The following is a 27,649-nucleotide window of genomic DNA, read 5'->3' as shown; positions in this document are numbered from 1 at the left end:
AAACTGTTTTTATTTTTTTTATCAGACCAGAGGACATTTTTCCAAATGTACGATCTTTGTCCCCATGTGCAGTTGCAAACCGTAGTCTGGCTTTTTTATGGCGGTTTTGGAGCAGTGGCTTCTTCCTTGCTGAGCGGCCTTTCAGGTTATGTCGATATTCACATTCACAGGTACACCTCCAATTGACTCAAATTATGTCAATTAGCCTATCAGAAGCTTCTAAAGCCATGACATCATTTTCTGGAAATTTCCAAGCTGTTTAAAGACACAGTCAACTTAGTGTATGTGAACTTTTGACCCACTAGAATTGTGATACAGTGAACTATTAGTGAAATAATCTGTCTTTAAACAATTGTTGGAAAAAATAGTTGTCATGCACAAAGTAGATGTCCTAACAGACTTTCCAAAACTATAGTTTGTTAACAAGAAATTTGTGGAGTGGTTGAAACACTTAGGTTGGAGTCATTAAAACTCGTTTATGTAAACTTCCGACTTCAACTCTAATTTCCTTTTTTTGTTGTTGATACGAGGGCCTTCAAAAGGGGGGTTGCCCATCCCTGATAAAGAGATATGCAGTGCCTTCAGAAAGTATTCACACCCCTTGAGTGTTTCCACATTTTTTTGTGTTACAAAGTGGGATTAAAGTATTTAATTGTACTTTTTTGTCAACAATCTACACAAAATACTCTGTCAAAGTGCTTTGGGGACCTTTAACAGAATGTGACTGGCTGAATGGTTGTTTTATGTGGAAGATGAGGGCTGCAGTAGATATATCAGATAGGGGGGAGTGAGGCCTAAGAGGGTTTTATAAACAAGCATCAACTAGTGGGTTTTGCGACGGGTATACAGAGATGACCAGTTTACAGAGGAGTATAGAGTGCAGTGATGTGTCCTATCAGGAGCATTGGTGACAAATCTGATGGCCGAAAGGTAAATAACATCTAGCCGCTCGAGAGCACCCTTACCTGCCGATCTATAAACTATGTCTCCGTAATCTAGCATAGGCAGGATGGTCATCTGAATCAGGGTTAGTTTGGCAGCTGGGTTGAAAGACGAGTGATTACGATAGAGGAAACCAAGTCTAGATTTAACTTTAGCCTGCAGCTTTGATATGTGCTGAGAGAAGGACAGTGTACTGTCTAGCCATACTCCCAAGTACTTGTATGAGGTGACTACCTCAAGCTCTAAACCCTCAGAAGTAGTAATCGCACCTGTGATTACTACCTCTGAGGGTTTAGTATTACATTAGTGCAAACAGTATGCATGTTTTGGAATATCTTTGTTCTGTGCTTCCTTCTTTTCACTCTGTCAAGCTAATGTTTGCTAGCTAACCATCTAGGCTCATCATTTAACAATTGTATTCATATTTATGGATGTGAAGACCTTTAGTCAGCTGCTTTCATGCATTTCTCTGCCAACCTTTAACAAACAATAGGCAACATTTCCAGGTAACTCATTTGTTCAGTCAGACACACCTGTGTATGCACACATTTTGTTCCACAGAAGTTACTCAGTGTAGCCTACAGTGTAACTATAACTTGTCTCATCACATCTTTATCACTCTCCAGACAGTCATTGTATCAACATTCCCCTCAACGTCAAAAGAAAGGAAACTTCCTTCACAAGCAAAGGCATCAGATCAATCAATCACATTTATTTTATAAAGCGCTTTTTACATCAGCAATTTTCAAAGTGCTTTACAGATACCCGGCCTACCTAAAACCCAGAAGAGCAAGAAATGCATAGGCAGAAGCAAAAAACTCCCTAGGAGGCAGAACCCTAGAGAGGAACCAGGCTCAGGGGGGTGGCCAGGCCTCTTCTGGCTAGTCCTCTTCAGATCAGAATACAATTTGGGTTCTCAACACACGTGAAATCAACTTCAAATGAACGAAACCATGTCTGTTTCTGTCTCTCTCCCACTCACCCCCACCCCTTCTCTCTCTCTCCCTCTGCCAGTGAGCAGACACAGCTACCTGAAGGACCTGATGTTAGTGGTCTCCATAGTGATGGCGCTGGGTGGCTGCTGGTTTGCTTACATCCAGAACCGTAGCTCCAAAGACCACCTGGGCAAGATGATGAGGGACCTGGAGGGCCTACAGAGAGCAGAGCAGAGCCTGCACGACCTGCAAGAGAAGTCAGTCACATTACACACACACACACACCTGGAGGGACTCTCAAAGCAGATTCTCACATACACACAGACACACATTCTCACACAGAGACATAAACACATGTATTTGACTTGAGTGTATGGGTATTGTACAGGGTCAGCAAAAAGTGTGTGTGGGTGGATGTGTTTAACTATACTTGTGGGGACCAAAAGTCCCTACAAGAATAGTAAACAAAAAGTTGACCATCTGGGGACATTTTTTGTTAGTCCCCACAAGGTCAAATGAGACTTCTAAGTTTAGGGTTAAGGTTAGAATTAGTGTTAGAATTAGGGTTAGGAGCTACGGTTAGGTTTAGGGTTAAGGTTTTCAGGTTAGGGTACAGTGAAAATAGGATTTTAAATTGGACTGAATTGTGTGTCCCCACAAGGATAGTTGTACAAGACAGTGTGTGGGGGTTACATTATTGTATTGCCAATGTTTGCTTATTTAAGTTTCATGTGTGGGAAGGTGTGTGTGCAAAATAGATACTGTAGCTTGTATGTTGTCCAAACGAGGACACTGTGGCATTAAGCCTGAGTTTACTCCCCAACGTTTGGATAACCCTTGATTCAGCTCGGCGCACCAGATTGGAACCCACAATTCAAATCCTTTTCACTGTAACAAAAGTTGAGTCCACATTACTTGCCTGTTTCTTGGCTACATTAAATAATTTTTTGGGCATGAAATGGTCCTTCAAATAATGGCAGGTGAGATAATCCTGGTAAGAAATGTTTATTTGTATTCGTTTTTTTTCACCTTTAACCAGGTAACTGCGACCTGGCCAAGATAAAGCAAAGCAGCACGACACAAACAACACAGTTACACATGGAATAAACAAACATACAGTCAATATTACAGTAGAAAAAGTCTATATACAGTGTGTGCAAATGAGGAAGGATAAGGGAGGTAAGGCAATAAATAGGCCATAGTGGCGAAATAATAATATATATATATATTTTTTTTTTGTGGCGAAATAATTACAATATAGCAATTAAACACTGGAGTGATAGATGTGCAGAAGATGAATGTGCAAGTAGAGATACTGGGGTAAAAAGGAGCAAAATAAATAACAGTATGGGGATGAGGTAGTTGGATGGGCTATTTACAGGTGCAGTGATCTGTGAGCTGCTCTGACAGCTGTTGCTTAAAGCTAGTGAGGGAGATATAAGTCTCCAGCTTCAGTGATTTTTGCAGTTCGTTCCAGTCATTGGCAGCAGAGAACTGGAAGGAAAGGCGGCCGAAGGAAGAATTGGCTTTGGGGGTGACCAGTGAAATATACCTGCTGGAGCGTGTGCTACGGGTGGATGCTGTATGGTGACCAGTGAGCTGAGATAAGGCGGGGCTTTATCTAGCAAAGACTTATAGATGACCTGGAGCCAGTGGGTTTGGCGACGAATATGAAGCGATGGCCAGCCAACGAGAGCATACAGGTCGCAGTGGTTGGTGGTATATGGGACTTTGGTGACAAAACGGATGGCACTGTGATACTGCATCCAATTTGCTGAGTAGAGTGTTGGAGGCTATTTTGTAAATGACATCGCCGAAGTCGAGGATCGGTAGGATGGTCCGTTTTACGAGGGTATGTTTAGCAGCATGTGTGAAGAATGCTTTGTTGCGAAATAGGAAGCCGATTCTAGATTTCATTTTGGATTGGTGATGCTTAATGTGAGTCTGGAGGAGAGTTTACAGTCTAACCAGACCCCTAGGTATTTTGTAGTTGTCCACATATTCTAAGTCAGAACCGTCCAAGAAATTACCAAGAAACTGAAGATCTCGTACAACGCTGTGTACTACTCCCTTCACAGAACAGCGCAAACTGGCTCTAACCATAATCGAAAGAGAAGTCTCACAACTGAGCAAGAGGACAAGTACATTAGTGTCTAGTTTGAAAAACAGAAAATATTTACACAAGAAGCAACCTAATATCACACAGTCAACTCTAGTCATTTAGTAAGTTCACCATTCTGTGATTCTGACTGTTAAACATCGCACAGTGTTTAACACAATGCTCTTCATGTCATCATTTGATCTGATCAGTCAACGCCAATTTTTTCTAAAGTAATCTGTTATCATTTCATTTCAACCCAATAAGCAAAAAATAAAACTGTTCTTTTGCCCATCTTAATCTTTTCAAATTGGCCAGTCTGAGATATGGCTTTTTTTTGCAACTCTGCATAGAAGGCCAGCATCCCAGAGTCGCCTCTTCACTGTTGACGTTGAGACTGGTGTTTTGCGGGTACTATTTAATGAAGTTGCCAGTTGAAGACTTCTGAGGCATCTGTTTCTCAAACTAGACACTCTAATGTACTTGTCCTCTTGCTCAGTTGTGCACTGGGGCCTCCCACTCTTTCTATTCTGGTTAGAGCCAGTTTGCACTGTTCTGTGAAGGGAGTAGTACACAGCGTTGTACAAGATCTTCAGTTTCTTCAATTTCTCGCATGGAATGGCCTTCATTTCTCAAAACAAGAATAGAGTTTCAGAAGAAAGTTTTTTGTTTCTGGCGATTTTGAGCCTGTAATCGAATCCACAAATGCTGATGCTCCAGATACTCAACTAGTCTAAAGAATGCCAGTTTTATTGCTTCTTTAATCAGAACAACTGTTTTCAGCTGTGCTAATATAATTACAATAATTAGTTTTCTAATGATCAATTAGCCTTTTAAATGATCAACTTGGATTAGCTAACACAACGTGCCATTGGAACACAGGAGTGATGGTTGCTGGTAATGGGTCTCTGTACGCCTATGTAGATATTCTGTCACACCCTGATCAGTTTTACCTGTCCTTGTGATTGTCTCCACCCCCTCCAGGTGTCTCTTGTTTTCCCCAGTGTATTTATCCCTGAGTTTCCTGTCTCTCTATGCCAGTTCGTCTTGTATGTTTCCAAGTCAACCAGCGTTTTTCCCGTTCTCCTACCTTTTTGCATTTTCCTTTTTCTAGTCCCCCTGGTTTTGATCCTTGCCTGTTTCTGGACTTTGTACCCGCCTGCCTGCCTTGACCACGAGCCTGTCTGCCACTCTGTAACTCCTGGACTCTGATCTGGTTTTGACCTTTTTGTCTGTCCCCGACCATTCTCTTGACTACCCCTTTGGATTAATAAACATTGTAAGACTCCAACCATCTGCCCCCTCGTGGTTCTGCATCTGGGTCTTGCCTTGTGCCCTGATAAATTACATTTTAAAAAATCTGACGTTTCCAGCTACAATAGTCATTTACAACATAAACCATGTCTACACTGTATTTCTGATAAATTTGATGTTATTTTAATGGACAAAAAAATAGCTTTCTTTCAAAAACAAGGCCATTTCTAAGTGACCCCAAACCTTTGAATGGTAGTGTGTGTATTTGATTTTTTGCTCAAAACAGGGGGTTTGCCCCACCTGCCCTGAATTTCGGGTCACCACTGACCCCTACTAACCTCAAGTCATGTCAAAGTCGTTACTTAAAAAATGGTACCCCAGATGGGACATGAACAACATTGAGAAATAACCAATGCAAATATTTGGTTTGTGTGTGTGGAATTACAACATTGGATTCAACCCAAGAAAATGTGCTCTTCATTATCATACCTGTCAATGGGAATGCACGGCGTCATTCTGACATTGGAGCTTAAATGCAAATAACAGTGGGGACAATGCAAATAATGAGAATACGGATAATGTGAATGGAGATAATGGAGGTGATTTGGGCCAGAGTTCTGGGAATCTGAAGGCTCGGGCTGGACCACAGGCCACAGGAGGTCTAACCAGTTACTCTCTTATTGACATGGACCTGTGTGTGGAAGTTCTGAGCTAGCCCTTCCTCTGATACCCAACCTTCCTCCCTCTTCTGGTTCATCTCCAGAGGTCGTAGTCCTCCAGTTTCAAGGTAACATACTTGATATTCGTCGGACTCACATCTCCAAGCGCTCATCCACCATAAAATTCCAACGTCTGAGTGAAGAGCAACAATAGAGCACAATGGATCTCAGATTCACTGAGCACTCTAACCCGCTAATGAACAGAGCTCAGGAAGAGTGGAATGAGCGTTGCACTGAGGCCTGTACTCTGGAGCGGGATCGATTTGGAGGTGGAGGGTCCATCATGGTCTGGAGCTGTGTTGTCACAGCATCATCGGACTGAGCTTGTCGTCATTGCAGGCAATCTCAACGCTGTGCGTTACAGGGAAGACATCCTCCTCCCTCATGTGGTACCCTTCCTGCAGGCTCATCCTGACTTGACCCTCCAGCATGACAATGCCATACTGCTCGTTCTGTGCGTGATTTCCTACAAGACAGGAATGTCAGTGTTCTGCCATGGCCAGCGAAGAACCTGGATCTCAATCCTTTTGAGCTCGTCTGGGACCTGTTGGATCGGAGGGTGAGGGCTAGGGACATTCCCCCAAGAAATGTCCGAGAACTTGCAGGTGCCTTAGTGGAAGAGTGGGGTAACATCCTACAGCAAGAACTGGCAAATCTGGTGCAGTCCACGAGGAGGAGATGCACTGCAGTACTTAATGCAGCTGGTAGCCACACCAGATACTGACTGTTACCTTTTGATTTTGACCCCCCCCCCCTTTTGTTCAGGGACACATTCCATTTCTGTTAGTCACATGTCTGTGGAACTTGTTCAGCTTGTCTCAGTTGTTGAACCTTATGTTCATACAAATATTTACACATGTTAAGTTTGCTGAAAATGAACGCAGTTGACAGTGAGAGGACGTTTCTTTTTTTGCTGAGTTTACATGATTCCATATGTGTTATTTCATAGTTTTGATGTCTTCAGTATTATTCTACAATGTAGAACTATTTTAAGATAAAGAAATCCCCTTGAATGAGTTGGTGTGTCCAAACTTCTGACTGGTACTGTACATGATTGGGGTCCAAGTGTGGTAGTCTTCTCTGCTTTTGCTCCGGTACAGCTAACCCCTGGCAATCCTGCTGATGATCTCCTTTCACAGGCTGTTTAGAAGAGCTCAGCTTGAACAGCAATAGGAGTTAAGGCTGTGGGAACAGTTACAGAATAACTCAGATGTATGTACCTCAAAGCTGGGATGCAACGGGCTCCTTAAGCACAATATATTCCTTACACAGGAAATACCTAACAAGCAGAAGCTTTATTGTTTGTCAACAGCAAAGCTCATCATCCAAAGGGACTGATTAATGATATGGCGACACAAGATATAATTGAACGTTTCTCCTCTCCCGGGGCTGCTCCTGTTGTCCTCATCCACAAAAAGGCCGGTGGTCTTGGATTTTGTGTGGACTATAGGAAGACCATCAACATCTCCCAGACTGATGCCTATCCTCTTCCCTCCATCCAAATGATCCTGGAGTCATTGTCTGGCGCTGTTGTGTTCGCTACCCTTGACCTCAATAGTGGCTATTGACAGGTTGTGATGTGCCAGGACAGCAAGGTCAAGACTGCTTGTGTCTGTGCTGAGGGCCTGTTTTCCCTTAAGGTGATGCCTTTTGGATGAAAGAATGCACCTGCCATCTTCCAAAGACTCATGGAGATTGCGTTAGGTGAGCCCTGTTTAGTCTATCTGGACGATATAATTATCTAATCCCAGACCAGAGAACAACATTTTCAAAATCTTCAAGCAGTGTTGGACAAGCTAAGAGAAGCTGGTCTGACTGTGAACATGAAAAAGAGCAACTTCTGCCAAACCTCCCTGAAGTTCCTTGTCATATTCTGTCCTCTGATGGCATCCATGTAGATCCTGAAAAGACCAAGGCTGTACAAGACTTCCCTGTGCCAAACACCCTCAAGGCCCTTCAACTGTTCCTTGGGATGACAGGATGGTACCATCAGTTTGTGTCAAACTTCTCCCTGGTGGCAGAACCACTCAACGTGGAAAGGACCAAAGTTCCGATGGACGGCAGACTGCCAGACCTCCTTTGAAACCCTGATACGACACCTTATCACACCTCCCAGTTTGGGTCATCCAACTTTGATTGTCCTTTTGTTGTTTACACTGATGCAAGTGATGTTGGAGTTGTTGTCCTAGTCCAACGGACTGTAATTGGCTCTGAAGAAGTGCTGGTGTTCGCATGTTGAATGGAGCGAAACGGAACGATTCCAAAACCAAGCAAGAGTGTCTTGCAGTTGTCTGGGCTTTGGAAAGGTGGAGGAACCTGGAATGAAGATACTTCACTGACAATTCCTCCTCGTGTAGGTGTTCAAGACCAACAAACAAACCACCCCGCCGCTTCAGAGGGGCTCTATGGTTGCAAGAGTTCACCTTGGCTGTAGAATACAGAAATTAAAGTACAATACTGTTCCAGGTTCCTTAAGGCCTGTTACCCCTCGGCTGAAGAACTGGAGAAGATTGAGCACAGCAAGGTCCTGATATGTCTTTGAAGAGGAAAAAAAGTATTTTGTCGGATTCCGGGAACCAGAAGTCTCACGCTTGAAGGCCTGTTACACCTCAGCTGAGGAGAATGAGCACCGCCAAGTCCTGAATGTCTTTGGAGCGGAAAGTGAGGGGGAGACTTATCTCTGTTACCCAGACCAAGATGTGGCTTCCACAGCAGTGGTTGGCTTTTTTCAAGAGGGGGGGAGGGGGTGTGCGAAGGCCCCAAATTATGTCTGACTGTCTCAGTACTTCTCCTTCCGATGCTGCGCTTCCCCTTTATTTCCCCATTAAATTGCCAGCATTAGCTGCACAGAGATGGTTAAACCCTCAGTTCCATAGGTCCTTTAGATCGTTTTGTTATATTTAAGTGTGCATTGTAGCAGTGTTATACGATTAACAAGGATCAGATCCACTCATTTCTATTGATGGACAACTACAAATCTCCGTCGGTATCATCTGGTCTCTGGGGCCTTTCTCGATCTGTTGGCGGATTAGATTGACTGACCGACTACAACTCTTCCCAAGCGGTATTTCATTTGTTTTTATTGTGATTTACTCCGTTGGGTTATGTGTTCAGTTGTTGGTGAAAAGATAGTGAATCCTTATCATTGCTATTCCTGTGTGGAACAGGTGGTTATTGCATTCTGAATGTATGAATGGACAATTGCTTGCGACTAAGGTCACTTGGGGTTCACTCTAATCGTTTACCGGCCCGGACACATTTTTTTATGCCCGAGGTATGGGACATTTACAAGTGAACCTAAGGTATTATTATTTTGTGACTGTTGTGTTAGTTAGATCATTTATGTTGAATTTTCAATCAATGCAAAAGAACAGTTTTTTAAAGTTATTTTAAGTTAAGGGTTTATGCAAAGTGTATTTTACAACATTTACTTTTACATAAGTCCTTTGTATTGGTCTAGACTATGACCGACAGATGACACCGACTCACAAAACAAAAGAAAACATACCATTTCTCTTTTAGGTCGACATACCTGCCACCCCTACTAACCTCAAGTCAAAACTGTTAACATATGATGTAATTTGGAATTCAAAATGTATTGCATACTAAATAGATATTTCAAACATAGTGTGAGTTCAATCCTCCATTCTCCGCTATGTCATCAGCATTATAGCGTGAGAAAATTTTATACAGAAATATCCAATTTTCATAAGTATTCACACCCCTGAGTCAAATCATGTAAGGCAGAAATTACAGCTTTGAGTCTTTCTGGGTAAGTCTCTAAGAGCTTTAAACACCTGGATTGTACAATATTATTGAAGCTCTGTCAAATTGATTGTTGATCATTGCTAGACAACCATTTTCAAGTCTTCTCAGGAACGTTCACGGTCTTCTTGGTAAGCAACTCCAGTGTAGATTTGGCCTTGTGCTTTAGGTTATTCTCCTGCTGAAAGTTGAATTCATCTCCCTGTGTCTGGTGGAAAGCAGACTGAACCAGATTTTCCAGTAGGATTTTGCCTGTGTTTAGCTCCATTCCGTTTCTTTTTTATCCTGGAAAAACTTCCTTAACGATTACAATCATACCCATAACATGATGCTGCCACCGCTATGCTTGAAAATATGCAGAGTGGTACTCAGTGTTGTATTTATGACGACTCCGGGTGAGACCCAGATGCAGACACAGGAGGCAGACCGTTCGAATCTCAGATTTATTATACAAGAGGGGGCAGGCAAAGGTCAGTAATCCAAGGCAGAGTCAATACAGGGACAGAATGGCAGGCAGGCTCAGGGTCAGGGCAGGCAGAATGGTCAGAAACGGGAAGACTGCCTCTCGAGTGGCGCAAGGCGCTGCATCGCAGTGCTAGCTGTGCCACTAGAGATCCTGGTTCGAGTCCAGGCTCTGTCGCAGCCGGCCGTGACCGGGAGACCCATGGGCCAGCGCACAATTGGGCCACCGTCGTCTGGGTTAGGGAAGGGTTTGGCCGGCAGGGATGTTCTTGTCCCATCACGCTCTAGCGACTCCTGTGGCGGGCCTGGTGCAATGCACGCTGACACGGTCGCCAGGTGTACGATGTTTCCTCCGACACATTGGTGCGGCTGGCTGCCGGGTTATGCAGGCAATGTGTCAAGAAGCAGGGCAGCTTGGCTGGGTTGTGTTTCGGAGGACGCACGGCTCTCGACCGTACGGTATTTCGTATTGGTGTTTTATTAGAATCCCCATTAGCTGTTGCAAAAGCAGCAGCTACTCTTCCTGGTGTCACACAAAACATGAAACATAATACATAACGTCATTAGATAAGAACAGCTCAAGGACAAAACTACATTACATTTACATTTAAGTCATTTAGCAGACGCTCTTATCCAGAGCGACTTACAAGTACATACATTCATACTTTTTTGTACTGGCCCCCCGTGGGAATCGAACCCACAACCCTGGCGTTGCAAGCGCCATGCTCTACCAACTGAGCTACACGGGACTACATACATTTTTAAAAAGGCACACGTAGCCTACATATCAATCCATACACACAAACTATCTAGGTCAAATAGAGGAGAGACGTTGTGCCGCTAGGTGTTGCTTTATCTGTTTTTTGAAAACAGGTTTGCTGTTTATTTGAGCAATATGAGATGGGAGTTCCATGCAATAAGGGCTCTATATAATACTGTATGTTTTCTTGAATTTGTTCTGGATTTTGGGACTATGAAAAGACCCCTGGTGGCATGTCTGGTGGGATACGTGTGTGTGTCAGAGCTGTGTGTATGTTGACTAGCAAACAATTTGGGTTGACTTTCAACACATTAATGTTTCTTATAAAAAGAAGTGATGCAGTCAGTCTCTCCTCAACTTTTAGCCATGAGAGACTGGCATGCATAGTATTAATATTAGCCCTCTGATTACAATTAAGAGCAAAACGTGCCGCTCTGTTCTGGACCAGCTGCAGCTTAAATAGGTCTTTCCTTGCAGCAATGGACCACACGACTGGACAATAATCAAGATTATACAAAACTAGAGCCTGCAGAACTTGCTTTTTGGAGTGTAGTGTCAAAAAAGCAGAGCATCTCTTCATTACGGCTAGACCTCTGCCACCTTTGCAACCATTGAATCTATATGTTTTGACCATGACAGTTTACAATCTAAAGTAACGCCAAGTAATTTAGTCTCCTCAACTTATTCAACAGCCACACCATTCATTACCAGATTCAGCTGAGGTCTAGCACTTAAGTAATGATTTGTACAAAATACAATGCTCTTAGTTTTAGAGATGTTCAGGACCAGTTTATTACTGGCCACCCATTCCAAAACAGACTGCAACTCTTTAAGGGTTTCAGTGACTTCATTAGCTGTGGTTGCTGATGCGTATATCAAAGGCTGCACTGAAATCTAACAGTACAGCTCCCACAATCTTCTTATTATAAATTTCTTTCAACCAATCATCAGTCATTTGTGTCAGTGCAGTAGATGTTGAGTGCCCTTCTCTATAAGCATGCTGAAAGTCTTGTTACTTTGTTTACAGAGAAATAGCATTGTATTTGGTCAAGCACAATTTTTTCCAACAGTTTGCTAAAAGCTGGCAGGTAGCTTATAGGTCTGCTGTTAGAACCAGTAAAGGCTGCTTTACCGCTCATGGGTAGCGGAATTACTTTGGCTTCCCTCCAGGCGTGAGGACAAAGACTTTCCTCTCGGCTCAGATTAAAAATATGACAGATAGGAGTGGCTATAGAGTCAGCTACCATCCTCAGTAGCTTTCCATCTAAGTTGTCAATGCCAGGAGGTTTGTCATTATTGATCGATAACGTCATTTTTCCACCTCTCCCACACTAACTTTTACAAAATTCAAACTTGCACTGCTTTTTTTTCATTATTAGATTTTTTATACATGAATATAATTGCTCACTGTTTGTCATGGGCATTTCCTGCCTAAGTTTGCCCACTTTGCCAATGAAATAATCATTCAAATAATTGGCAACATCAAATGGTTTTGTGATGAATAAGCCATCTGATTCGATGAAAGATGGAGTTGAATTTGTCTTAATGTCCATAATTTAATTTAAAGTACTCAAGTTTTTTTCCATCATTCTTTATATCATTGATCTTGGCTTCATAAAGTTTCTTATTTTTGTTGAGTTTAGTGACATCATTTCTCAATTTGCAGTAAGTAAGCCAGTCAGATGTACAGCCAGACTTATTAGCCACTCCTTTTGCCCCATCTCTTTCAACCATACAGTTTCTGAATTCCTCATCAATCCATGGAGCCTTAACAGTTCTAACAGTCAGTTTCTTAACAGGTGCATGTTTATCAATAGTTGCAAGAAGAAATTTCATAAATTCATCAAGTGCAGCATCTGGATGCTCCTCATTAATCACATCAGACCAACAAATATTTTTAACATCCACAGCGATGGGACAAGACTCTAACTACCAATTGGATACCATGAAAAAGGGGTAAAAAATATAAATAAATGAAACAGAAAGACTAGAAAACAAAACTTAAGAAACAGGAAAACACACTGGAACAACCTGACAAGACAACACTAACTGGCACAGACAACCAGAAACTAGAAATACACAGAAGATAATGGGGACAAATTGGAGACACCTGGTGGGGGGTGGAGACAAGCACAAGACAGGTGAAACCGATCAGGGTGTGACAGTATTTGATTTGCCCCAAACATAACACTTTTTGCAGTATTACTTTAGTGCCTTGTTGCTAACAGGATGCATGTTTTGGAATATTTTAATTCTGTACAGGCTTCCTTTTCACTCTGTTAATTAGGTTAGTATTGTGGAGTAACTACAATGCTTTTGACCCATCCTCAGTTTTTTTCTGCAACAGTTTTAGTCACCATTGTCCTCGTGGTGAAATCCCTGAGCAGTTTCCTTCCTCTCCGACAACTGAGTTAGGAAGGACGCCTGTATCTTTGTAGTGACGCCATCCAAAGTGTAATTAATAACTTCACCATACTCAAATGGATATTCAATGTCCCCCCATCTACCAAAAGGAGCCCTTCTTTGAGACGCATCTTTGTGGTTGAATATGCTGGACTGAGAGACCTTACAGATATCTCTGTACCCCACATATAGAATTGAGGTCATGTTAAAGACTATTATTGCACACGGAGTGAGACCATGCAACTTATTATGTGACTTGTTAAAGGACATTTTTACTTCTGAACTTATTTGGGCTTGCCATATCAAAGGGTTTGAATACTTATTGACTCAAGTCATTTCAGCTTTACATTTTGTATTAATTTGTATATCTTTCAAAAAACATAATTCCACTTTGACATGAGGTGGTATTGTGTATAGGCCAGTGACAAAAAAAAATCTCAATTGAATCCATTTTAAATTCAGAATGTAACACAACTAAATGATGCACGTGCAAAGAGCGTGTATGAGGGCGCTAGCCTCCTTTTAGCCTGCCTGTGATTAGTCTGTGTCAGCACGTGGTCCTGTGTGATGATTAATGTAGGAGTCAGAATGGGTCACTATTTATTTAATTAAATATCTCAATTTGTAGCAAATTTTTTCATAATTCATTGGGGATCGAACTTGATCATAATAAACACATTTTTGTGGCCAAAACGTCCGTCTAAAAATGTTGGGGGGGCCGTTCTTCCGATCGTAACTTACATAGGCTTTCTAGAGCAGACCAGGGCTTTTGACACCGCTTGGTTGCTACGCAGTAGCCGTCCAGCAAAGCTGGTGACTTCACACTCCAGACCGGACATTGGGTGCCTGCTGTCAGTGCTTAGTGACGTAGGGTTCTGTCTGAGGCCCTTACATGGGAAAAGACCAGCCAGTTCTCTGAGAATACAGCCAGACTGTCTCAGACCATAACAAAGGCACATACAACACACACACACACACACACACACACACACACACACACACACACACACACACACACACACACACACACACACACACACACACACACTGTTTTATTACATTATGTAACCATGGGCATGCAGGCTCAAATCCTGGTAATGTCAGATCTCTCAAATAAAGATGATGGTCTGTATGGTTTAGCTCTCTGCAGACAGAGACATCGTTCAGTTCACCTCTGGACCAACCAGGTTATTGCTGTAAAATGTAAATGTTCTCAATAGTATACCTGGCTAAATAAAGGTTCAATGAATGACAGTATAGTCCGGTCTTATAACACATGAGCAACAGCATAGATGAAGAATCTGTCATTTTGCCTACTACAGATGATAAACACAGGGTAATCATTATTATTTTTAAATGGATGTTTTACTGTCACATACACCGTATACGTGCAGTGCAATGTGTTGTTTTACAGGGTCAGCCATAGTAGTACAGTGCCCCTGGAGCAAATTAGGGTTAAGTGCCTTGATCAAGGGCACATCGACACACTCCCTTCTCTCCATGGAGACCATGCAGGTAACACACACACACACACACACACACACACACACACACACACACACACACACACACACACACACACACACACACACACACACAGACAGAGAGAGAAATGCACACGCAGACACAAACAGGGATCAACCCACAGATCCACTCTATTTCCTCTAGCTAATCCCTTTGTTCTCTATGAAAGGGTGTGTCCCCCCTCTCAAAATATATCTCTCTCTTTCATTCTGGAAATATACCCCCCCCCCCTCTCTATCTCCAAAATACACACAGTCACGTGCAGGCTCAAAAACATTCACCCCCATTCCCTCAATACCCCCAACTGTCACCCATTTCTCCTCCCCTCCCCTGCTCTGCTCTCCCTCCCCACTTTCTCCCCTTAATTTCATCTCTCCCGTCTTTCTGCCTCCGTGGAGAGCATGTCTGTCTGCTTGTCTGCCTGCCTGCCTGCCTGTCTGCCTTGCCTGCCTGTCTGTCTTTGTGACTTTTGATCTCCCAAGGCTGCTCTCTGTCCTCCTGTTGGCTCCCCCTGCTGTTAAGAGTTGTAGAACATCCTCCCACTACTTATATGGGCGATAGTGGTGTTTTGTTTCCTACTGAAACTTCGCCAGGAAGTAGACTAAACTAAACTACTCATTCCTTATCAGTTATATTGATATGTCTGTTTTATTTTCACCAAAGAAAACAAGTGATAGACGACTAGGGCTGACCCCAATTAGTCGACTGGTCAGTTTGGTCATTAAGCTGTTGGTCGACCGAGATAGTTTTAGTCGTATAGAGAACTAATTCTTTGCGGAGACCTAGACTAAAAGCCAATTTATGCTTGATTCGAAAATGTGTTCGGAGGCTCCTTTATGGAGGGTGTGATGCAATTGTGTAGCCTCCAGAGGCAGGCAGAGGTCATATCGAGTTCTGTACCGCATGGCCATGCGCCTTCCAAATGTTGTAACAATGTGGAGGGCTCTGTAAAGCGCCACATTGACATGATTGGTTGCCTGTAGGTGGGGGCGGTACATCCTGTATAAACACAAACTCACTTCCTTGACAACAGCTCTGCACTGCTCCACATAGCGCAAGAGTGCCCTGAATGCCCTGACTTCTGCTGAGGCCATATCAACGTAAATTCTGCATGGACAATGCAGACGTCAGATTGACCTTGCACCCAGATGCACAATGTACTTCCCTCTCCACAATGCACTTCTCTCCCCAGAATGCGCTCTCTCCCGCCAATTTGTGCACATTCATTGTTTCATAACTTCATTGTGTGAATTGTTTGTGTTTGATTGTTAGTCTCTATCAATTCCCCATTACATATATCACCAGTAGTACATTTACCGTCAATTCCTATAATTTCAAATTTGTTATGGTCATTTATTTTTATGCATTCAATATTATTACAGTCTTCCTGTTCTCATTGTCCGAGTGGACACAAAGTTGGCAGAGTGCACAACCTATGCTACACTTGTGAGAAACAGGTTTTGGTTTATTTAATTCCATTTACGACTTCTGTCAATTTAGTCATCGTCTTGTTTGGAGCGCTGAGTAAGAACGCGCACGCATAGAAGTAGGCCTATAGGCTACCTGGCCTGAGCGCAAATGTAGGCATATAAATGTGGTCATTTGGGGATCTGATAGTATTTCTGATTGGCTTAACGCACCACCACTAATGAGCTGTGGAGCTTCTCAAAGTAAGGTTTTCACCTCAAACAGCAAGCGAACAAAAACTGTTTTTACATCCGTTGATAAGGACAATAGTTTCTCAATGTATTTGAAAAATCTTTCCAGCTCTCTCCCTTTCCATAATCACTCAGCATGAAAGGGAAAAATGTCATGCTCTGATCCAGTGGAATAGGCTTCTTAAAAGTGTTTGACTTGGACTGAAATAGGTTCTGGTTCTCATTTTGGGTGCTGGTACTGTTTATATTTATGTGCAGGAGAACCACAATACTTTTGAGCTAATATTCTATAAGAGGAACAGGAACTCAAGCAGGGTAACATTTGAGGTGCTGGTACTTGGCTCCGGTGAGCTCCTTCCCAAGTCAAGCACTGCTTCTTATCCCTTGCGCAAATCGACTACAGCTGTGTCTGTCCCGAGCTCACTAGCACAGGAAACTCTGAGGGCCCAGAATGTTTTATACAATATTGCAAGTTCTCTAGCTGCAAACTTCGGGCGCACTCAAATTTATAGTTGATACAATGTTTAAAATTTGGCTACACATGGTCTGTCTGCAACAATGTGATTTATAGGATATTTATTTTTAATCAGGGTGATTTCTACCTGCAGGCTGCAATGTTTTTTTTTTGGCTTTATATAGGCTATTTTTACATTGTTGGCAATGGCAATAGAAGTTACTTTTTAGGTTTGTATAATTTTAATTAATTTTGATTAAGCACATGACACAGATTTTGAGATATGAAGACATTATTATAAGTTAAATGAAACTGTTCCACAAACATTGTCATATGAAAATCATAAGGGGCACCCTCTGTAGAAATGGCGCCGGAGGAGATGGCTGCCGTTCTACGGTCTCCTAACCAATTGTGCTATTATGTGGGTTTTTTCACAATATTTGTAAATTATTTTGTACATAATGTTTCTGCAACCGTATCTTACGGCAGAAAAGAGCTTCTGGATATCAGGACAGCGATCACTCACCTCGGATTAGAAGAAGATTTCTTCAACAACAGGCAGGACTCAGACGATATTCTCCAAACACCCCACAGGGCAGACACCCCAATTATTCGCAAAAGGAAGCGACGCAGAGAACGAAGAGCCGGATGCCTCGTCCGGACCTGCAGAAGGCGAGTAGGAAAGCTGCCGTTACCGTCAATATTACTCGCCAACGTGCAATCATTGGACAATAAACTAGACGAGGTACGATCACGAATATCCTACCAACGGAACATCAAAAACTGTAATATGCTATGTTTCACGGAATCGTGGCTGAATGACGACATGGATATTCAGCTAGCGGGATACAAGCTGCACCGGCAGGATATAACAGCACACTCAGGTAAGACGAGGGGGGGCGGTCTGTGCATATTTGTAAACAACAGCTGGTGCACGAAATCTAAGGAAGTCTCTAGATTTTGCTCGCCTGAAGTAGAGTATATTGTAATAAATTGCAGGCCACACTACTTCCCTAGAGAGTTCTCAGCTATACTTTTCGTGGCTGTTTATTTACCACCACAGACAGATACGGGCACTAAGACCGCACTCAGTCAGCTGTATAAGGAAATAAGCAAACAGGAAACCGCTCACCCAGAGGCGGCGCTCCTAGTGGCCGGATACTTTATTGCAGGGAAACTTAAATCAGTTCTACTTCTAATTCTGGATCACCTGTACTCCACACACAGAGACGCATACAAAGCTCTCCCTCGCCCTCCATTTGGTAAATCCGACCACAACTCTATCCTCCTGATTCCTGCTTACAAGCAAAAATTAAAGCAGGAAGCACCAGTGACTCGGTCTATAAAAAAGTGGTCAGATGAAGCAGATGCTAAACTACAGGACTGTTTTGCTATCACAGACTGGAACATGTTCCGGGATTCTTCCGATGACATTGAGGAATACACCACATCAGTCACTGGCTTTATCAATAAGTGCATTGAGGACGTCATCCCTACAGTGACTGTACGTACATACTCCAAAGGGTAGAGCTGCCGCTTTCAAGGTGCGGGACTCTAACCTGGAAGCTTACAAGAAATCCCGCTATGCCCTGCGACGAACCATCAAACCGGCAAAGCGTCAATACAGGGCTAAGTTTGAATCATACTACACCGGCTCCGACACTCGTCGGATGTGGCAGGGCTTGCAAACTATTACAGACTACAAAGGGAAGCACAGCCGCGAACTGCCCAGTGACACGAGCCTACCAGACGAGCTAAATCACTTCTATGCTCGCTTCGAGGCAAGCAACACTGAGGCATGCATGAGCGCATCAGCGACGTGAGCGACGTAGCCGACGTGAGTAAGACCTTTAAACAGGTCAACATACACAAGGCCGCAGGGCCAGACGGATTACCAGGACGTGTGCTCCGGGCATGTGCTGACCAACTGGCAGGTGTCTTCACTGACATTTTTAACATGTCCCTGATTGAGTCTGTAATACCAACATGTTTCAAGCAGACCTCCATAGTCCCTGTGTACAAGAACACAAAGGCAACCTGCCTAAACGACTACAGACCCGTAGCACTCACGTCCGTAGCCATGAAGTGCTTTGAAAGGCTGGTAATGGCTCACATCAACACCATTATCCCAGAAACCCTAGACCCACTCCAATTTGCATATCACCCAAACAGATCCACAGATGATGCAATCTCTATTGCACTCCACACTGCCCTTTCCCACCTGGACAAAAGGAACACCTACAGTGGGGAGAACAAGTATTTGATACACTGCCGATTTTGCAGGTTATCCTACTTACAAAGCATGTAGAGGTCTGTACTTTTTATCATAGGTACACTTCAACTGTGAGACAAAAATCCAGAAAATCACATTGTATGATTTTTAAGTAATTAATTAGCATTTTATTGCATGACATAAGTATTTGATACATCAGAAAAGCAGAACTTAATTGATAAAAGATACAACTGTTATGCATGGAATTTTAGATCCACTTCTCCTTAATGCAACCGCTGTGTCAGATTTCAAAAAACTTTACGGAAAAAGCACACCATGCAATAATCTGAGTACGGCGCTCAGACGACAAATCAAGCCAATCCGCCATGTTGGAGTCAACATAAGTCAGAAATAGCATTATAAATATTCACTTACCTTTTAATGATCTTCATCAGAATGCACTCCCAGGAATCCTAGTTTCACAATAAATGTTTGATTTGTTCCATAAAGTCCATAATTTATGTCCAAATTACTTCTTTTGGTTCGCTCATTCAGTACACAATCTAAACTCAAGACGCGCGGGCAGGTCCAGGCAAAAGTTCAGACGAAAAGTCATATTACAGTCCGTAGAAACATGTCAAACAATGTATAGAATCAATCTTTAGGATGTTTTTAACATAAATCTTCAATAATGTTCCAACCGGAGAATTCCTTTGTCTTCAGAAATGTGATGCAACGCAGCTAACTCTCACATGAACACGCATGGTCAGCTCGTGGCACTCTGGGAGAGACCTTACTCAATCTCCTCTCATTCGCCCCCACTTCACAGTAGAAGCATCAGACAAGGTTCTAAAGACTGTTGACATCTAGTGGAAGCCTTAGGAAGTGCAACATGACCAATATCCCACTATCTTCAATAGGGAATGAGTTGAAAAACGACCAACCTCAGATTTCCCACTTCCTGGTTGGATTTTTTGTCAGGTTTTTGCCTGCCATATGAGTTCTGTTATACTCACAGACATCATTCAAACAGTTTTAGAAACTTCATAGTGTTTTCTATCCAAATATACTAATAATATGCATATGTTAGCAACTGGGACTGAGTAGCAGGCAGTTTACTCTGGGCATGCTTTTCATCCAAACGTGAAAATGCTGCCCCCTATCCATAACAAGTTAATTGACAGCATGCCAGGGCGGATTGCAGAGGTCTTGAAAAAGAAGGGTCAATGCTGCAAATATTGACTCTTTGCATCAACTTCATGTAATTGTCAAAAAAGCCTTTGACATTTATGAAATGCTTGTAATTATACTTTAGTGTTCCATAGTAACATCTTACAAAAAATATCTAAAGACACTGAATCAGCAAACTTAGTGTAAATTAATATTTGTGTCATTCTCAAAACTTTTGGCCAAAACTGTACATAAAGTTAGATTTTTTTAAACATTTAAATATAATTTGTTTATCTGGTACCATTCAGAAAATGTTGCCATTCAGAACATTTTGCCATTCCTGAGATGGCATCGTTAATTAGTGAATCAAAAGGATTGTGTGATAAAATCACATTGGTATCATCAGCAAAGAGAATGGCAGGTACAGTAGAAGACCCAGCAGCAAGGTCATTGATATACACTGAACACATTTTGTACACAAATTTGTTTACATCCTTGTTACTGAGCATTTCTCATTTGCCAAGATAACCCATCCACCTTACAGGTGTGGCATATCAAAAAGCTGATTTAAACAGCATGATCATTACACAGGTGCAACTTCTGCTGGGGACAATAAAAGGCCACTTTAAAATGTTCCGTTTTGTCACACAACACAATGCCACAGATGTCTGAAGTTTTTAGGGAGCGTGCAATTGGCACGCTGACTGCAGGAATGTCCACCAGAGCTGTTGCCAGAGAATTGAAAGTTCATTTCTCTACCATAAGCTGCCTCCAACGTTGTTTTAGAGAATTTGGCAGTAAGTCCAACTGGCCTCACAACTGCAGATCACGTGTAACCACGCCAGCCCAGGACCTCCACATTCAGCTTCTTCAGCTGTCAGATCATCTGAGGGGGGTGGGGAGGGGTGCTCAGGAGTATTTCTGTCTGTAATAAAGCCTTTTTGTGGGGAAAAACTCATCCTCATTGACTGGGCCTATGCCCTTCCTGGCCCTGTCTTGCCAAGTTAAATAAAGGTAAAATAGAAAAATGGCTGCACCTCTGCCCAGTCATGTGAAATCCATACATTAGGGCCTAATTTATTTATTTCAATTGACTGATTTCCTTATATGAACTGTAACTCAGTAAAATCTTTGAAATCGTTGCATGTTGCGTTTTATATTTGTGTTCAGTATAGGTTAAGAATAGCAATGTGGCACGCCACAGGATATCTTTGCCCTGGTAATGCATAAACATAACTATATAGCCAATTATATGTATAATCTTGAAAAGTAGTGTATTAATCCTCTCTCTATTTCACTCTTTCCCTTTTTCTCTGTCTTCCCTTCATCTCCTGCCACTATCTTCTTTTGCCCTCTCTTTCCCGTCTCTCTCTCGCCCTCTCGCTCTCCCCCATCTCTCCTTCTCTCTGTAGGTTGCAGATCGCCCAGGAGGAGCATCGTAGTGTGGAGGTTGAGAAGGTAACGTTGGAGCAACGTCTGAGGGACGAGATCAACGAAGCCAAGCAAGAGGCCCAGAGACTCGGTAAGCTACGGGAGGGAACAGAGAACGAGTGGAGCAGGCAGAAATACGCCGAGGAAGAGCTGGATCAGGTACACACACTGCATACACACATACAGTACACCTGGACATACACACACCTGTTTATACACATACACCTGTGTACTGTGCATACACAGCATACACACATTAACACACACACACACACACAAACTGCATACACAATGCATACACACACACAAATAAATATGCCTGTATACAGTGCATTTGGAAAGTATTCCGACCCTGTGACTTTTTCCACATTTTGTTACATTAGACTTTTTCTAAAATGTATTAAAGAGTTTTTTTATACACAATATACACACAATACCCCATAATGACAAAGCAAAAACAGGTTTTTAGAAATGTTTGCAAGTTTATTAAAAATAAAAAAACTCATATCACATTTACATAAGTATTCAGACGCTTTTCTCAGTACTTTGTTGAAGCGTTCCACCAAATCTATTAATTTTAAAATGTTAATTACTTCTACTTGCCTTTATTATTCACCTGATGAGAAGACATGTTTTTATACACATTTTTATTTGTTTTTTTCTAACAAATGTGACCGACCGCCTTGATTCGATCTTTTGTAGCAAAATGTGAAATTGTGTTTTTTACATTGGATAAAAGCAGAGACACAGAGCTACAAAATGGTATATCATACACTGCATTTGAGGAACAATGGGAAAGTAATTCTGCTTTGAAAGTTGATAAACTTGTAACCTCACTTTTGAGAAAATGGCCTTTGAATGTTTTGGTACCTACCGGAGAGCTCTTCTTTGTCTACACCCATTCAGCATCGTTCACACCCTCTTAATCTTTAGCCCCACCCATCTCTTTAAGGTTTGATCTGAGCGTTCTGTACTAACAACAACAGTCAAGCACCCAAGCTAACTGGCTAATGTCGGCTAGCTTGCTAGCTACTTCCAGACACAAATGAGAGAACAGCTCACTGACCATTTCACTCGCCCCAGCAGTGCTGGTTAGGCTGTTTTTATGTTATCCAGAGTGTTAGTGACTGCAACTGTGCTGCTGGCAACAATTTATGCTTTTTTGCCAACGTTTACTGACACCAGCCATATTCAACGGGTGTTGAGCGTTTGTAAATTCATCAGTTATTTTGCGCTCTGGCACACTCAGACGAGAGTGCCAAAGTACCAGCCACGTCTATCAACAGTTGTCGCAGTGACATTCTCTTGAAATGGTTACTTGCATGATGGAGTATTTTGTTAAGGCATGTAGCTAGCTAGCTATGGGGTGTGTTTGTGAATTCAATCTGGAGTGCACTCATAGTGAGCTCAGGGCGTTGGTAAATTCAGAGCGTTGTCAGATTGTCCTTTCATAAATTCAGAGCCTTTCGCTCTCGGAGCATTCAGAGCGCACACTGGACGCTCTGGCCGAGGAGTAGGGTTGATCTGAGCGTTCTGACCTCACAATGCCAGTCAAGCACCCAAGCTAACTGTCTTGCCAGCTACTTCCAGACACATAATGAGAGAACACCCCACTCTGACCATTTTACTCCCCCTAGCAGAGCTGGTTAGGCTGTTTTCATGTTATCTAGAGCATTGGTGACTGTAACTGTGCTGCTGGCAACAGTTTAATTACACTTTTTTTGGCCACCATTTACTGATTCCAGCCATATTCAACTGGTGTTGAGCGTTCGTAAATTCATCAGTTATTCTGCGCTCTGGCACACTCAGACAAGAGTGCTCTGAAATTGGAGTAGATAGCCAGAGCGAATCTACGAACGCACCAGAGGTAAACAATTCATTATAATCCCAACTCATGATGTTACTACCCTGCATGAATCTGCAGGTAGATAACCAACCAGGTTCAGTGTTAGCTAGCTAACATTAAGCTATAACTAGCAAAGCAAATGGCTCTCAGATACGAATAATGAGATCATACACATAACGTTAGCTAGTGAGCCAGCCAGCTATCGTTAGCTAGCTAGCTAACAGTACACATTAACTTGAAATGAAAATGTCTTTCTGTCAAAATTGAAAACAGGTAATATCTGAAAATGTAGCTAGCTAGACTATCTTACCCATAACGTTATGTCATGGATGGACGCTTCTCCCTGTCACGGATGCCATGGTTGCCCTTAGTTTGAAGATGTAATCCGGAGACAGGTGTTTTCTCCATCTCCTTAGCTATCAAACTGACCAACTCAAATAGACACAAGCGTACTATATGGCAGACCAATCCAAACTCATCTTTTGGCATGTCCAGCCCACTAATTTTCTCAGCCAATAATGGCTAGCGGGAAAGTTGCTGGCTTTTTCTGTGGCTAAACCAACTTGGTTCGTAATTATATGTATTATTTGTATTTACAGATGGCATACAAGTCTGTTATTAAGGCACACGAAAGTTCACATGTTCCAGTAGGCATTTCCTGCAAAAAAAACATATTTTGATAAAAAATAAGTTTTCGTTCAAATGGCTCTCCTGTGAAGTAGTGACCCGCGACATATGCCTAGTTTCCTGAATCGAGTCATATATGATGGGGGTCCCTGGGCAAGAAAAGTTTGAAAACCCCTGCCCTACTGTACTGTACTCTAAATCAAATCTCAAATCAAATCACATTTATTTATAAAGCCCTTCTTACATCAGCTGATATCTCAAAGTGCTGTACAGAAACCCAGCCTAAAACCCCAAACAGCAAGCATTGCAGGTGTAGAAGCACGTTGGCTAGGAAAAACTCCCTAGAAAGGCCAGAACCTAGGAAGAAACCTAGAGAGGAACCAGGCTATGAGGGGTGGCCAGTACTCTGCTGTCTCTAGAGAGTTGAAAACAGCAGGTCTGGAACAGGTCAGGGTTCCCAGAACAGTCGAAACTGGAGCAGCAGCACGGCCAGGTGGACTGGGGACAGCAAGGAGTCATCAGGCCAGGTAGTCCTGAGGCATGGCCCTAGGGCTCAGAGAGAGAGAGAGAGAGCGAGAGAGAGAGAGCATACTTAAATTCACACAAGACACCGGATAAGACAGGAGAAATACTCCAGATATAACAGACTGACCCTAGCCCCCCGACACAAACTACTGCAGCATAAATACTGGCTCAACTGTGCTTTACTGTACTGTACCGAAGTTTAATCTTACAATTTAAAATATTTACAAATGCGACCTGGCCAAGATAAAGCAAAGCAGTGCGACAAAAACAACATTGAAGAAAGAACCCATGGACTCTTGATCTAGTGGTCTTCAAATTTGTTTTTTAATAACTTGTCATGGTCTCAACTCAATGGGCCTGGATCTTTAGACCAATGTCCTGGTATAAATCTTGATCTAGGCTCCTGGATATTACATTAGTCTTTGGTTTACAAACCATAGGCAACCCAATTTGAAGAAGACAATGCTCTCCGATCATTGACTGATCACTCCCAACCCATAGGAATTCCCACTCAGATGACTACTTTTAGAATAGTGAAATCCCGCAATGACAATGTCTATACCAAAACGAGTTATTTCCATCTAGAGTCCTATTTATCTCTACGATTGACACTGAAACACTTGTTATTTTGGCAGAATAAGGATAAGTGATCATTTAAACATCTAACAACATAATAAAATGTTTGCATAAGTAAATGTAATACACTCAATTTTGAGATTCATACAATCAACATTAAACATTTTATAGAGAACAATAGCGATTATATTTCTCTCAATTAAATGTAAAAGTTTTGAAAATCATGCTAAAAAACTATTATTATAATTTTTTTTAATTTGGTATGCAAATATATATTTTTTAAAGACAGTGACACTTGGACAGATATTGACACATTCCATACTGCCTTGCACACTCTTGCCTGCATCTAGCTGATCTAGGGTGTAATCGTTAGTACAACAGTTGCAAACAAGAGTTTCTATTGGACAAATGCAGGTATGTTTATCCCAGTTTTGTTACGTTTGCTTCCGTTTCAGAAACGTTTTTCAACTGAATCTAACCCCTGATCATGCGTAAGCACAGTTCACTTTCATAGCAGCCACGTTGTATTCCTTCTCACATCTATGCGCTCTCCTCCTCTCACCTTTTCCCTTCGTTTGTGGACTTCAATGCACAGGCGAAGAGTCATCAGGCGAAAACACCTACACACAGCCTACATCGTTGTCACCATATTAGCTAAAGTAACGTCATAGTCAACATAGCTAATAGAAGTAACGCGTTAGTAAACACACTACAATCATGCAGTAACTTTACAGTGTATAGTCAGTTAACAGTTTAGCAGTTACACCGGCGGGCCCCGGTGGCAAGAAATTAGTAAAACCAAAAGCTTACCTTGACTTGGAAAAGTTCCAGTTTTGCGTTTGATAGCCAGCTAGCTAACATAGCATGTTTGAGTAGGGTAAACTAGCTAGCTGCATTTGCTAGCTAAGTAAGTGAGAAAAAAATGTATACTCTCTCTCTCTTGCTTATCCTTCATTTTAGAAGAAATTAATTTGTTCAAAACTTTTTAACTATTGTATTTCTCTCTCTTTGAGTCAACTATTCACCACATGTTATGCACTGCAGTGCTAGCTAGCTGTAGCTTATGCTTTCAATACTAGATTCATTCTCTGATCCTTTGATTGGGTGGACGACATGTCAGTTCATGCTGCAAGAGCTCTGATAGGTTGGAGGACGTCCTCTGGAAGTTGTCATAATTACTGTGTAAGTCTATGGAAGGAGGTGAGAACCAAACCATGAGCCTCCTAGGTTTTGTATTGAAGTCAATGTACCCAGAGTAGGACGGAAACTACCTGTCCTCCGACTACAACATGGTGCTACCCTACAAAGTGCTGTTGGGATTACTGTAGACCTTCATTGCAAAACAATGTGTTTTAATCAATTATTTGGTGCCGTGAATATATTTAGTATAGTTTTATCTAAATTACTTTTTTAATGTTTTACAATTTTTATTTTAAAAAAATTCACTGAGGATGGTCCTTCCCTTCCTCCTCTGAGCAGCCTCCACTGACCTGCATACACACCTCTACACACACCTGCACACACACACACACACACACACACACACACACACACACACACACACACACACTCATACCCACACATAACATACACTCATAGACATGTGTGTCTGTGAGCGTGCATGGGTGTGTGTGGGTGTATACCTGTGTGTGTCCATCTGTTTGTTTGTGTGTGCATGCACGTGTGCATATGTCTGTGTGTGCGTAGACCTGTGTATATACTTGTGTGTGTATCCAGGTGCGTATGGCCCTGAAGAAGGCAGAGCGGGAGCTGGAGTCTCGGGCCTGTTGGTCTCCCCCTGATGCCCTTAAGACCTGGCTGCAGCTGACCCACGAGATAGAGGTCCAGTACTACAACATCAAGAAACAGAGCGCTGAGAAACAACTACTTCAGGCCAAAGAGGGGGTGAGACACACGCATACATACAGAAATCAAATCATATCAAAACATTTTGGTCACATACACAAACAGTGGCGAGAAAAAGTATGTGAACCCTTTGGACTTACTTGGATTTCTACATAAATTGGTCATACTATTGTATCTGATCTTCATCTAAGTCACAACAATAGACAAACATAGTCTGCTTAAACTAATAACACACACATTATTGTATTTTTCTTGTCAATATTGAATACAATTTAAACATTCACAGTGTAGGTTGGAAAAAGTATGTGATCCCCTAGGCTAATGACTTCTCCAAAAGCTAATTGGAGTCAGGAGTCATCTAACATGTTCATCAGTCCACAGTAAGACAAATTGTCTATAAATGGAGAAAGTTCAGCACTGTT

The 27,649-nt window shown here is 42.2% G+C and overlaps 1 protein-coding gene across 8 annotated transcripts in view; it reads left to right on the top strand.

Annotated features, from left to right (window-relative positions):
- The window catches only part of LOC120057401 (stromal interaction molecule 1-like), an 82,616-nt gene that overhangs the window by 41,276 nt on the left and 13,691 nt on the right, over positions 1-27,649 (top strand). For all 8 annotated transcript variants that reach the window (XM_039006016.1, XM_039006015.1, XM_039006011.1 and 5 more), the window contains 3 exons: positions 1,957-2,134; positions 21,769-21,946; positions 27,099-27,266. In XM_039006016.1, coding sequence (XP_038861944.1) covers positions 1,957-2,134; positions 21,769-21,946; positions 27,099-27,266 — 524 coding nt within the window. The remainder of the gene's footprint in view (positions 1-1,956; positions 2,135-21,768; positions 21,947-27,098; positions 27,267-27,649) is intronic.

The sequence above is a fragment of the Salvelinus namaycush genome, chromosome 12 (genome assembly GCF_016432855.1).
Source record: "Salvelinus namaycush isolate Seneca chromosome 12, SaNama_1.0, whole genome shotgun sequence".
Taxonomy (NCBI): domain Eukaryota; kingdom Metazoa; phylum Chordata; class Actinopteri; order Salmoniformes; family Salmonidae; genus Salvelinus; species Salvelinus namaycush.
The sequence above is the reverse complement of the archived record's forward strand: the minus strand, read 5'-3'. Positions and strand labels throughout refer to the sequence as shown.